The 14,488-nt window shown below is 38.4% G+C and overlaps 1 protein-coding gene across 3 annotated transcripts in view; it reads left to right on the plus strand.

The window, feature by feature from the left end:
- TSHR (thyroid stimulating hormone receptor) overlaps positions 1–14,488 on the plus strand; it is a 73,088-nt gene that overhangs the window by 32,794 nt on the left and 25,806 nt on the right. For 2 of the 3 annotated variants that reach the window (XM_075501529.1, XM_075501530.1), the window contains 2 exons: positions 12,451–12,525; positions 13,778–13,852. In XM_075501529.1, the coding sequence (XP_075357644.1) occupies positions 12,451–12,525; positions 13,778–13,852 (150 nt within the window). Of the gene's footprint in view, positions 1–3,191; positions 3,267–12,450; positions 12,526–13,777; positions 13,853–14,488 lie in introns of all 3 variants that reach the window. The other variant, XM_075501528.1, reaches the window with a different exon arrangement.

Consider the following 14,488-nt stretch of genomic DNA (forward strand, 5'->3'; position numbering starts at 1 on the left):
GGGACAGCTCGTGGGCAGCAACACAGCAACACAGGGGATGCTGAGGCTGGAAAAAAGGGAAGAAAGGCGGAGTGAGGGAGAAGGAAGAAAATAAGGGCAGGGAGAGGGCCTTGTGGCTACTACCACACGCCGATCTGCTTTAAACCCTGTGTTCTCAGGCTCTTTCTGAATGGGCAATGGTGGTTAAAGTGTTGTCTGCAAACAGACTTTCTCTGAAGCTGTGCGTTTGGTGTTTAAGCTATGACTGTATTCGCGATGGGCGTTGAAGGCGTTTTGAAATCGTGTTTAATTTGAAAGCTGTGTTTAATTTGAAATTAAACACAGCTGGTAGGGAGAGGAGATGCTGAATTGTATCACGCCTTCAGAATGGGAACTTAAACATGCTTTCCCTTCTTCTGATACAACTCCTAGTTCTGACTGCTGTGATTTTTATTTCTTACATTTGAAGTGTTGTCTTATGTATTCATTAGCCAGAACCCAAAGGTTTTTGGAGGCACTCTGAACACTTGGAATTAAGTGTTTATGCGCCATTAATACACGTTTCTGTTTGACGTTCCTGTCTCAGAGGAGATTGGAATGTGTTTGTGTGGGTTTTGCGTATTTATCTAGATGACACTAAAGCAAATAAAACTACTCATTTCCCTGTCGTCAGTGATGATGTGGTTTAATTAATGTACACAAATACATCTGTTTATGAAGCAGAAGAGTGGAGGTCAACATGCAAAGAAAATAAGCTGTTTCCTTCCCACTTTTGTCCCACAGCTGAAAGATACAAACCTGTAACTCAGTCAGCTCCAAGCCAGGCAGTACAGTAAAAATGTGACGTGCAGTGTGGTGGGAAGGGACGTGGTGGCTGTAGGGGTGAGGGAGGGGAGGAGGAATTCCCATTGCCGCTCTTCTGCCTCTTCTCATATGTGAGAGAAAAGCAGTTGCCTGCCTGATGATCAAAATGGTGACCCATTTTGATCACAGAGCACACAAAAAGCACTCTCTAATTCCTAGCCCCAGCATGAGGATGCAGAGTTTGTTCGTTATCCGTTTTTAATTTCATTTTCTGTCAAGCTGATTTATATATCAGCTTTTTTTTTAATGTGTCATTGATATAACCTATCTTTTGGTATGTTAAAATGTAGGCTCTGTTAAAATGGAATAACTAATTTTCTTTTAAGACTGAAACTCCAGTTTCCTGGGCAATAGAAACTTATTGCTTAGAGGAAAACAAAATTAAAGCATCTCACATAAACATCTAACTGTGCAATACTCAATCATAGAGGTACAGACTGGAAATACTTTCTTTACTGTATTCCTCTTTTATTACCTTCCTTCCTTTTGGAAGAGGCAAATAGCTTTGTAAAAGCAATATTACTGTAGAAAGAGAATCTGCTGGTCATACAATCTCTACTAGTTACTTTTCTGGTATCTCTTCAAACACTGGTGAATACATCTCCTAAGTGAGCAACAAAAAGTAAATCTCATGTTAGAAGAGTTAAAATTAGTTCAGGTAATACGCTTCTAGCTCCAGTCTGGCAAGGACATAAATTCCCTTGGAACAGTTAGTCATCTGCTGGTTGTTAGAGCATATGCTGCTCACAAAGTAGCCTTTCCAATTTTTCAAAACATTTTAAATATTTTAAAATATCCACTGAATATTTGAATATTCAATGTATATATTCAAAGGATTCAATGGATATTGAATAATAAAGATTTATCTTCTTTAAAATTTGCACAAAAAATAAAAATCTGATCCATACTTGATTGTATTAAAAAGCCATCCTGGGTTAAATGATCATATTTTAATTTGCTATTTACTATTATTACTCTTAATTCTGTCATTGGAAAAAATGGAAAAAATGTTAAAAATCTTCTCTGTTTTGTTTAAGGAACACAAACCCATTAGAATTGATGTAAAATATCAGCTGGATATTTTTTAAGTTAAGTATGATTCCAGGTCTTTGCAGGTCTACTGATTAAAAAGGAGGAAAGGCATATGATACGGTCTCTTTATTAGTACATTTTATTTGATTTTGACATCTAAAATTGACGTCTACGACTCTTCTAGTCAATTTAATTTTGTGCATTTAAAATAATGATCAAGTTGCTCAGCACGTGTAACCATGCAAAATATTAAAAACGGAGTCAGTAACTTCGATCAAGAGTATCAAAAGATAGTACTTAAATATTTTAATAGTAATAATAAATATAAAGAATATACAAGGCATTCCAATTATTTTCAAATATCTATAGATTAGAAATATGATATAAAATATGATTAGAAAAGTAAATAAAATACAGGAATACATCTTTTAAATGCTATTCCAGCATTAATCAATTTTAAAACTAAGAGATATTTTGAAAGACAGAATCAGATAACTTAACCCAAATAGCAATAAGTCAGTTACTCTGAAAATCTGCACTAGTTAGTTGTATTGCAACTTTATTCATGCTTCGAAGTCTTTAACAGTAGTTCCAGTATTATCATCCTCCTAACGATGGTGGAGAGACTCTGTAGAGCTATTTTCTCATCACGTTCAGTAGATCACTAGCAGTACAAATGCGACTCAGTCTAAACTGCGTGCAAATAAATATTCTTAAGCTTGCTGTCTGGTTTTGCTTCTGAGCCACATTACTGCTTATATCCTTTACGACATTCACTGTATGGCTAGAGTTTCTCTCTAAATTCATGTCAGAGCACATTTTTTTCTTCAGCAGTATCAAAGCATCCGTTGCCCTGATGATATGTTTCTCTCTAGAGAAATTGCGACAGTTGTTGCAGTGATGGCCCAAGGACCATCTTTGTTTCTTTCCTTCCTTTTTAGTTGTTTGATATAGAGAAATATGCCAATTTACTTGAGGGCTAGATCCCCTTAGAAAACTCCAAGGTCATCTTAAGTGGAGAAAAGGGGAGAAATATGATTCTGAAATGTGAAATATGGATGTTTGCTTTTGCTGCTTAATAGCACTGTTGTGTTTTTTTTATTTAACTGGATTCTGCAGTATAGTGTGCATCTAAGGCATCAGTCAAAATCAAAATCCTGTTAAAAGTTCCTCCCTCAGACACTGTCCGTGTGTCTGGCAGTGTCATGGCAGCTGGATGAGAAAAAGAATGAGAGGAAAAATAAAGTGGCATGATGGGCACTAGCCATGGCTTGCCAAGGTCTGACTTGTTTCTTTTTCTGTTTGCTGGTGTTTAGCTACATCTCCATAGATGAAACACTTCAGAGTCTGGAGGCCCATTCCTTCAACAGTTTAAGTAAAGTCACTCATATGTAAGTACTGTAATTAAATAAATGAATACAGTGATAAAATAAATTTTGGGATGTGTGGAAATAACATAGATGTTGATGTTTGAGTTGTCATTCTTGTCTCCTTTGAGCTAAATATTCCTCTTCTCCCTTTCTTTCTCTGTAATGTGGAGTCAGTCTCTTTTTTGACTTGTGCTTTCTTTCCCTACATCTTTTTGGTTCCCTTGCTCTTCTGTGTCCTTCCCACAGAAGTGTAAGAAAGTGTAGTGAAAAATACGTGGGACTATGTTATCAACTTGATGGCAAGTTGAAATAAACTGGCAACTAAGAATTACTTCTGTCACATTACTGAAGGTAAGTGTAAAACAGTAATATAAGCACCAGAAATAAAATCAGAAGGGCCAAAGCAGAGAGCAAAATGGCGCTAACTGGAGACATGAAGAATAATAAGTAATCATTCCGGAAGTGCGCTAGTAAAATGAAGAGTGTTGATCTGGTGATTAAATGGAACAGGAATGTTATGCACAAAGGCTTCTGGGAGGTGTTTCTATGCCTTGTTGTTCTGACCAGTCCTCACCAAATGATGCGCTAGGGCAGTTACAGAAGTGGTAGGATACCTGCATCCAGGGAGTTCCTGTCATTCAGCAGTAGCCTGCCAAAAGGAGTAGGTAATGTATCGAATAGAGCTTCATAGGATCCATCCTGCATCTGGTACTCTTCCATGTTTCCATTAGTGGTCCAAGTGAGGGAATGGAAAGTGTGCCAGTGTCGTAAAGCTCCGATGAGTTGCAGTTTGGCATATTTCAGAGAAGATTTGTGTTGGCAGAGGTTCCATGGGAGAGCACTGTCGGTCATCACGGATCCAGAAAACGTTGTCAGAGAGGAAAGCCTTTTGTGTCCGGAAAGAAAACATGCCAGAGGGAAGATATATCTTTTAAGGTTGTTGCAAGGGGTGAAAGCTACAACCCATTTTCAACACTGATATTTGACAAAGCAAAAGTAATAATAACCTTAAATTAGATTAGGCAAGATTCAGGTTAGACACTAGGAAATGTTTTCATATGGCTGGCATAAGTAAACAGTAGCATTGTTTTCCTGGGGAGGTTGTCCCTATCACTGGAGGCCTTTAAGCCTGTGTAATCAGAAGCTCCATAGGTCTATTTAATCTTCACTCAGAGAAAGAGATTGAACTAGATGATCTCTTAACACTGCTCTATTTCCTAGAATTTTTTCCTTTTACTTCACACAGTGTGAAGCAGAAAAGTTAGTAAGAATAAAGGAGATAATATCATTACTGTTACTGTAGCTAGAGAGCAACTAATGCTGGAAAGTGGAAGTGCCTCCCCTAAGGGTACCTGACAGGCAGAGCTAGAAGTACAGTCCAGGATCCTGAGACCTAGTTCTGTCCACTAACGCGCTCCTGTAATATTCCTGAATGAGTTTCAGAGGAAGGCTTCGGTGTGGTAACAGTACTTATCGCTGGTTATAATGCCATTCCCTCTTCCGCAGATGGTTTTTCCAGGCCTGTGGTCTTCATGTTCTCTCTTCCTCTTTCACAGTTGTTGTGTCTTCAGGATTTCTTGTTTAACACAAATGAACATTTAATGAAACGCTCACTGGCAGCACATTTTATAAGCAATGAATAAAGCATTTGGCACTATGCACTACAAATTCCTCATGTGGTACTTGTTTTGTGGTTCACCTTATTAGAAGTTAAAGATAAAATGCTCTTGGGCCATCGCATTTCATTGCAGGATTCTTCCATGCAATATGCAGTGTAGTATCTTGTCTGTTTTAAATTATACAGATATAAAGGCTTCTTGAGGAAAAAGGAGGTAGCTGGCTAGATAGCTGTTTTCTATTGTTTCTGTATTAGATTCAAAGTGGAGAACGGACTAGAAAAATCTCCCTCAGGATCTTAATTCATAACACAAATCTGATCTCCTTCAAAGGGTAATATAATGTAAGCCTTTGAATATAAAGAACTCTTCCACAAAAAGCGCACTTTCAAATGTGTGACTAATTTGAAGGAGTGGTGGATGGAGCTCTGGTGTTGCCAGTGCCTCCCAAGGCGCTCATTCTTGTGTTGTGCTCTGTAGCATTGCCTATTATGCATTACTTTCTACTACCTAAAGGCTTGGTGAGGAATACGAGTAGAAGCCTTTTCTCTTGACCTCTTCCAGTCTCTAACTACCCCCAAAGCACGTTTATATTCCTGCCTGGGAGGACAGCCAGTGCCCCTTGCCGTAAGCACGCCGCTGTCACGGCTCCCCTCTAGTCAGGCCAGAGCCCACCAGCAAGGTCCAAAATTGCCGCATTGTCACACCCATGCCAGATCCCACCAGCAAGGTCCAAAGTTGCCGCATTGTCACACCCATGCCAGATCCCAGGCCTGAATGTGCTGTCCATGACTGGGAAGCTGCAGGCCCAGGCAGGAGTCAGCAGAGCTCACGGGCTCCTACACTCATGTCACCTATGGCACAGGCTGTGGGGAGGGCACGGTGGGGAGGAGGTTTCCTGATCTGCTATACAAGGGTTATGGTAATGTGGGACCCCTTATATTTCTACCAAAATAGAAATATTTTGGTAGAAAATATTTCTACCAAATTTGGTAGAAAGAGCCAAACGTGCTGCCCAGGACAAGACACTAGAAGTCTGCTCACAAAAGCTATAGGCAACCCCCAAATTTTGCAGATAGCCCATGAAGAAGGGCTACTTCTACCACTCAAAAGCACTTACCAGGTTTTTAAAATCTGTTTGGAAGTAAGGCACATGTATTATTTAATCAGGGAATATCCAGGCATCTGGCAAATTAGGCAGTTGCATATAAGCTGTAAAAGAAAGCAATTCATAAGTTTGACCATTTTTCTGAATTGCTTCCATAACTCCTCTGATTTGTTAACACTTATCATTGTTGGGTTTGATTTACTTTCCAAAGAACAAGATTATTCAGGGATAAATGTATATGTTGTGCTATGCATTTATTTAATGTTCTCCACTTGCATAGTATTTTCAAAGTATTATTACTAAAATAGTACTTGGTAAAGATTATCATAGGGTATTTTAAAGGAGGTTGAAGTTACTGTAACAGTTTTGAAAAGAAGTAATGTCACAGAGTTTCGTTTTCACAGGTTGTTTTTCATGGACTTTTCATAAAGTGCAGTTCTATGTAAATAATCTTTTTACCCTAATTTAAACATATACACTCAGTTTCATTTTAAAAGCATTTGTTTTTAAACATAAAAACTTCTTAGGAGAAAATTTAGTGTTTGTGAAAGGGAGGAACTAATTGCTTTGGCTTGAGTCAAGTGTCATGTGAACAGGCATCCTGTGTTCGTCATCATCCCTGTCTGCCAAGCCTGTTAGCGTGCTTCAGCTTTGATCTTCAGCGCCCCATTTTCTTGGTCCTTATTCAGCTCATGTGCCTCTGTCCTGACTGTCTGTTCCTTCCAGACCTCAGCTCTCTTTAAGCATAGGTCGTACTTTTATGAATCTATGCCTGTCAAGTGCAGAGCAACTTCTGCAAACTAAGGATACTCATCACCTGCTGTATTTTAATGGGCCAGATCTCATTTTGGTTGTAATTAATGGCAATATTCCCACTCTATGAAGATGAAAATCAGGGCCAAGACTTTGTGGGGTTTTTTTCCCCCAATAGTGTTAAATTGGTCTCACAATGGTTTCTCGTTCCTTCATTTTGTCTTTACCTTTTTTAACTATGTCTGTGAGACAAACTTAACATGTTTACAAATTCAGAACTGTCTCTCCCATACAATGGCATAAGTATTTATTTTTTCTAGATATAATTGTGAGAGTGTCTGATTAGCAGTCAATGTCTCTGTGTAGTTGTCTTAGTAGTAGAGCTGCAGCTTGGTAGCATTACACTAAATAAAAAGCTTTTGTAATTAGGTCATTGTTTCTTACAAAAACATTCCTGTGGAAGGAACCCCAGAAAAATTCACTCTTTCTTTTCCCCTTCTCTGTGTCTCTGCTCAGTCTCCTCTGATCTCTACCTACTCCTTTCTCCTCCTTACTCCAAAAGCTCTCTCCTGTTATACAACCACATGAAAAGCCCTCTCAGCATTTGGGAACAGGGCCAAAGGCTATGGTTCAAGTGGCTTGCCCTCGTATATGCAACGTCATTCGGAGAGCTGGTGGGGGACCGCTCTCCATCTCTGCAGTGAGCTGCGGTGAGCTGGAGCCAAGGGCCAGGGCAGCTCCGCCAGCCTCCGGGCCAGGGCTGCACTTCTCTTCTTGGACAGCTTGTGGAGCCAGGTCGTGCGATATGGGGCTGCAGAAAGGAGAGGTGATTTGATTGAAATACCCGAGAAGCAACTGGAGAGGAAGACTGAAGAGATCTGGGGGGACTGCTGTATACCTGCAGTGAATTTCAGGGCACCGGGACAAGTGATGTGCAGAAAAATCTTGTTAAAAGCTGCAGTTTGGAGGAAGGGAATAGACTGTCAGGACCCTGAGCCAGTTTTCTGGTGCTAGCAGAGCAAAGGCTTGACACATGCGTGCAGATGAAATAACACGGATAGTTTGGCCATAGGGGAAGAATAAGACATGGAAATATATATACAAGTGAAAGAACCCAAGGAAGCTATAGGCAAAGTAAGTCTAAGAAGGTAGAGAGGGGTCCCAAGTGATTTCAAGAAAAAAAAAAGGCTGATTTAACACATTTCAGAACTGCTGACCTGGATATCCTTAGTCTTCGTAGGTACCTCAGCATAACGTGATTATATTGAAACTCTATGGCCAGATTTGCAGTTTCTGGATTCTGGTCTTGAACAAACTCAAGGATGTGTCAATATTGCAAGGCAGGTATGAAAGACATGTCTGGTAAATGAAATTTAGAAGCCACTTAAATATGTAAATGCTTGTGCTGTTTTTTGATGTTACTAAATTCATATAGGATGTTAAGTAGCTTATTAACCTTTCTAGAAGTTATCTGGCAAACTTATGGCTTATTAATTAATTCATTAGACTAATATTTGAATAGTTATTATTTGTTTCATTTTTAGATTCATTTGTATTTGGAACTAAATATTTATATCTTTGTAACTGAACATAAGTTCATAGTTATTTGTAAGTCTTGACACAGGACTGTATATCATCAAGTGACTTTCTCTGCAAATCTCTTCTTGACATGTTAAAGTTTTTTAAGTATTTTCTTTAAAAAGCAAAACTGAGTTGCTGTTCATGGACAGTCAGGTGGTGGTTTGATTGTTAACCTAGTACCTTTTTAATTACTAGTCTGAGTGCCAGAAATAAGATTTAAAAGATTGATTGTCTTTAAAGCACAAATAAGCCAATTCTTAATTGGTTTATGTACTTTTAAAAATAAAGCAGAAGCTGAATAGTTTGTAAAGGAACTTTGAATAATTTTGTAAACATTCCACAAATAATTCTGTTCTCTTTTGGGTAGGTAGCAGCACCCTTCTTTCTTATTAACATATCCAAGTAATTTTAGTTAGGACTGCGAAGTGAAATGTTTGTTCAGGGCAACTTTTGCCTCTCTGCATCAATGGTCAACAAAGATGCCTATTAACCGTCTTAGGTTTTTTTATATCTTTAAAGCACTTCATTCCTAGAAGGACTCAGAATTGATACATTGCTGTTGGATGCAGAATTTAAGCACTGTATGCTAAGATTAAGTTGTATTTATAGAGTGTGTCAAAGTTCCATTTCAAAAGTCACTTAACATCAGCTCTCATAGACACCTAGATACCTGGGAACTAGCCTACTAGACATTTTTAAGTATACTCTTCAGCTTTATCTGCATTTTAGGCAGCTAAAACTACTAATAATTTTCCTAGAGCTGCTTTTCAAAGGAACTTTACCTTTCTAAATCAGTGGGTTTCATTCTTTTCAATTCACTAATTCAGAAAAGCTTACTGATAAAAGTGCAAACCCTGTTTAATAAATCTACCAGTAACCAAGTTGCTTTTCTTAGGCTTTTGGATCCTTTGGAAGTAATCCTTAAACCACAGAAGTCTTTTGATTACAATTTGAAAATTACTATCATATAACATTTAGTTACTTTGAGTATATTTTTGAGTATAACTTTGAGTATAACTTTGAGTATAACTTTGAGTATATTACTCATGACTGATTAATGTAAAAGAAATTCTGAAATCCAGTTTGTGTATCACTATCCTGTTAACTGATGAGATCAGAACTATTCAAATATCTTTTCTCCTTATGGACTTAACTTCATAGGCTCCAATATTGATGGAGCTATAGATATCCTTTAAATCTGTGATTTTAGAGGGGAATTCCTTCCAGTACTCTGAGATTAATTATGTTTGAGTGTGCAAAACAAGGACAGCAGCACAGTTCATGAATGGAACTGAATTTGAAGATCTTTCTCTTTTTCATGCATATGAAATGAGAGGCCACATATTTAGCCAGTCAAGTGCAAGAGGCATATTTGACTGGACTAGAAGTAGGGAAAATTGGATTTTTCTCCTGATTTTTTTCTTAAGCATAACATTCACTTTGGTCAAATGACCTTTTACCTTTTTATACCTCTCTCATCCTCTTTCTCATCCATTTTGACTAGAGACTTCTAAGCAACTGGCTGGCTGTCCACTGTAGTGCCTACCACAATGGGCCCTTTTCTTCCTTTTGGGCTTTAAGAAACCTCTGTAATACAAAGTGTAGGATGAAATGCAAATATAAATAGAGTATATATTAAAGCATACTTCTTTCCTAATCCCAGCATTACCAATTCAAGGAAATTGAACAGCAGGGACATAAACCTTTTCCCAACATTCAGTTGAATCATATCGACTTCCTCACTCACATTATTTAAGCTTTTCTCTGATTACTATGCCAACGGTCTCATCTGGCAGTTTTAAATCTTTTATTCCCAGATTGATTAGTTTTTCATTTGCCTTTGTAAAACAGCACATGCCCTCTCATGGCCCAGTTACTTAATAAATCAAAATCTGATTGAATCTCATTGCATTATTTTGTGCTTCCAATTTTAGTACCATCTGCAGATTTTGAGTTCTTACTTTCAGTACCCTCATGCAAATCATTTACGCAGAATACTGTGAATAGCAACAAGCCAAAACCTGATGATCCATTTCCAGGCTGAAGGTTGATCTGAAGACTGTCTTTCCCTGGAATATGTTTGGTCCACAACAAAAGAATATCTGGCCAGGAGGCTCATGACTCCAGCATTTTAAATGTAGTCAGTGATGGAAAAAACATGTCAGTTAAAGTTTATGGAGCAAATTCCACTGTTGGGAGTGTGATAACTGCATAACTAAGAAAATAATTTGAGAGAAGCAAGAGACTGACCCTAAGAAGGTTTCTTTTAAAAACAGAAACAGTACCGTTCAAAGTAGCTAACAGACATGAAGAATATTCGAATACAGCACTGTAATAGCAGTAGTATAGCTATTAATTACATCAGCTTAACATGCAAGTAAAAGGTAAATCCTTGTCTCCCTGCGATGTTGGAGTAAACAGTAAAAACTAAAGACTTGAAAGGTGGAGCAGAACTGTTTTGTCAGTACAGCAGTATATAGAGAGGCTGACGCCTTGGTACCTGTATCTACCTACTGATTTATCTACTGTCTTATGTCTCTTTTCCCACTTTTATTTCTCAGACAACTTGGCTGGGTTGATTTTATCCTGCAAAAATGATTCCAGTGGCAGACGTATCCTTAAAACCCAACTTCCTGATACCTATATTGTGTAGGTTACTTGGTACTGTTGGGCATAGTAAATTAAATACTGCTGGTTTCTGCCCATTGAGTCTCTGCCCAGTAGCACCACTTCTTGGACTGACTTAAGACCAGAACATCACCCACACAACCTGCAGCACCATGCCATCTATACCTGTCATCTTCATCAAATTTCTCTATATAAGTAGCAAGAAGTGCTTCCCTCAGCCCACTGCTCCACAGCCAGTATCGGGAGGAAGACTGGCACGATTCTTTCTATATGGTTTCTGTATTAAGAAAGGCTGACAGTTGTTCCAGCAGAGTTATAAGACCAGTGTCCAGAGCTGGTTTAAGGTAAAGAAATAGAAGCAAACATGCAGAAAGGGCTATCCCCTTCTGGAGACAGTAAAGAGGCCAGGAAAGGAAAAGTGTGCATGTGATGGAGGCGGGTATGGGTGGGTTTTTTCATAAAAGGTGAAAATTTGGTAGGTCTACTGAGTCTAGACAAGGAATTTTGGCACAGTCTGATTGGTGCAGCCAGGCTGCTGACTGTCATTATGGATAGAAAAGAAAGAAATCTGCTAAAAAAAAGAGGAATGAGAAAGATCGAGGAAAATTGTATTAAGGGCAGAGACAAACATTTCAGAAAAAATGAAGAAGAGTCATGATGCCAGGCAATGATCATGATGGCTGGAGGGGCAGCAGCCCCACAAACACACCTACAGAAAGCACCCAGCATGGCCATAGCCGTGATCAGTGTCAGGCTGGTTCTTCAACATGTGCAGTCTAAAAAGCCATCTGCAGACCAAGCTATCACTCGGGTAGAAGTATTTAAAGACATAAGTGTGGACAGAAGATGTAAGGAATTAAGTCTATGTTACATTTTGCACCAATATAAAGCAAAGAGATACAATATCCTCTATAATGCTGGACATGGCTATACAGTGAATGGTGTGTCCATTTCAAGTCTCAGAATGGCGTTAATGTAAGTGACCTGAGCCATCTTTTGGATCCACTGATGATTTCTGTAAAAGAGACAGGAAAAATAATACAAAATACTGTTAGAGACATGAAGGAAGTAACCAGAAAAATAGGACATAAAATTATAAGCTAAATAGATGGTTGTAAATTGATAGGACTATTAGACATCAATACTGAAAGTTTTGCTTAACTTTTCTTCTTTTTACTCCACTTTGCAGACACAAAACTCTCACCATGTTCAAAGTAATAGCCATTACCACAGGCTATTGCTTTGATTTTAGGACCATGCAGGCAAAGGATCCGTAATCAAATCTCAGGTGCTTCTTCCCCCCTTGCTTAAACTAGCCAGTCTCCAGGACCGCATCTATCCAGGTGATACTTCAGCACTGTAAGACTGCTCAGAATGCATAGTGGTCTGGAGCTAGTGCTGGCCAGTACAAAAGCTCATTGCAAGAATTAGGTCCCTGAAATGTCATTTTAACATTGCTGATTACTGTTACGATAAATAATTAATGATCAATGTGGTAACGTTCCTCCCTTTTTTACAGTGAAATTCGAAATCTTAGAAACTTGGATTACATAGATCCAGATGCCTTTAAGAACCTCCCACTTTTGAAATACCTGTAAGTATTTAGCACCTGTAACAAGTTGGCACTTAAGCCTCACAGATGACTCGACTCTTTACACTATAGCAGTTTTGTTTCCTTGCATTTCATTTTGGAACTCATTGCAATATTTTTCCCCGTTACTTTATTTTAATGACAGAAAGCCAGCTAGGGTAGGGGTTGGAACTTTGACTACTTTTGCGAGAAAGGAAAACATGTTCACAAAATCATCAGTAATTTTGCCATTCTTCTTATCTATTTAATGTCTGGAATACACTAATGTTTCTTGGCAAAATTCCACAGCTAGCTTTCTTCTTATGATAAGTGCTGTCTTACTCTATTTTTGTAGGGAATAGTGGGAAGAAGGGACGCAACAGAAATATACACATATTTTATGCTTACTAGGTATCTACGTGGGGTTTTAAAGCTTACCTGTCAGCTATATGTGACAAGCCCATCTATAAACACCTGATTTCATATGACCTCTATGGCAGAAAGAAATCCTGAAAAATTCTCTGTATTCCCGTGAAGTTTCTAAAGAGCAGCACAGAGTAACCAAACCATGAAATTCCAAAATTATAGCATCGGAAGGAGAGATGAGAAAGAGAATAACTTCTGTGATTTTGAGTAATGTTTGGAAGACTCTAGAAAGGGGGGGGGGGGGGGGGGGGGTAGCGGCAAGGAGGAAATATTTTTTCCAGATTTTTCCTATAGATCTGAAAAAAAAAAAGAAAGTGGTCAAAACAATTTCATTTCAGGAGAATAGTTTTAAGAATTGAGAATTTTATTTTCTTAAGTTATTTTCACTCTACGGGCGTTCAGAAATAAGGGGCATTAACTGTATTCACATTTGAAGACACTTTCCCTTTTCAGAGCTATTTGAACAGCTCTTAGCCTCAATGAAGGACAGAGGATTTGGGGGTCCAGACTATTGTCTGAAGCAGCCTTAATCTCTCAAGTGAATCCAGAGTTATAATTTTTTTCTCCCTATCCACCTCACAGGCTACATCCCTCTGCAGATCTGCTTAACTGTCTTATTATTCTATGTTCCCATTTTTTAGATTCTGTAATTTATCATAAATCTGGTATTTTGAGGTTTTTTTTAATTGTTCTTGCATCCGTATATTTTAGACAGTTGATTATAAATGAATTGATTGACAATAGAGAGGATGAAATAACCATCCTGCACTGTTGAATGCTTTAAATACATTGTTTGTTGTTGTTCAGTGGTCCAGTACATGTAATTCTTTCTGTTTCTTCTCTCTTTCAGTGGTATTTTTAATACTGGACTCAAAGCATTTCCAGACCTCACCAAAATCTACTCATCTGATGTGAACTTTTTACTGTAAGTGTCTGTCCTCACAGCTGGTTAGAATACTGCCATCTTCAGATCCCGAGAAAACCTATAGTGAATGTTTCTGTTTTGGAGAAAAATATCAAATAAGTCTGACAAAGCACTTTTCCTCAAGCTATATTTCAATGACCTTTAGTACCAAATCTGGAAAATGCCAGGTGACCTAGCACTATACATTTGACCTGAATGAGAGAGAGGGACACAAAAGCGCATTTCTCTTGAATTAGTTAAAGCACATATACACAACTTCTACTGGCCTTTTGCTTTTATTTTGTTTTTGTAATGGCTGTGCAATACCTGAATTAGTCTGAAGTCAGACTAGTGTGACACACAGGACCTGATCTGACATACAGCCAGCTAACATGAAGTCATCCTGTCAACATTCTTCTAACAAAGTTGTGCTGGCATGGTGAGCTCATATTGCACATTTTCTGATACTACTCTTCATTGAGCTCCTATATTGTTGAATCATAACCTCCATTGGCTTCTTTCTTCTGACCCCACCCTGAGCACAGAAGACTCAAGAGCAGGAGAACTAGACAATCTTGAGAGCAATCGTTTATCTTTAAAAAGCTCAGTGTTGGCTGACCTCACATTTTTAGGAAGATTTTGGTGAAGACTTATTTT

Source organism: Mycteria americana, chromosome 5 (genome assembly GCF_035582795.1).
Source record: "Mycteria americana isolate JAX WOST 10 ecotype Jacksonville Zoo and Gardens chromosome 5, USCA_MyAme_1.0, whole genome shotgun sequence".
NCBI lineage: Eukaryota > Metazoa > Chordata > Aves > Ciconiiformes > Ciconiidae > Mycteria > Mycteria americana.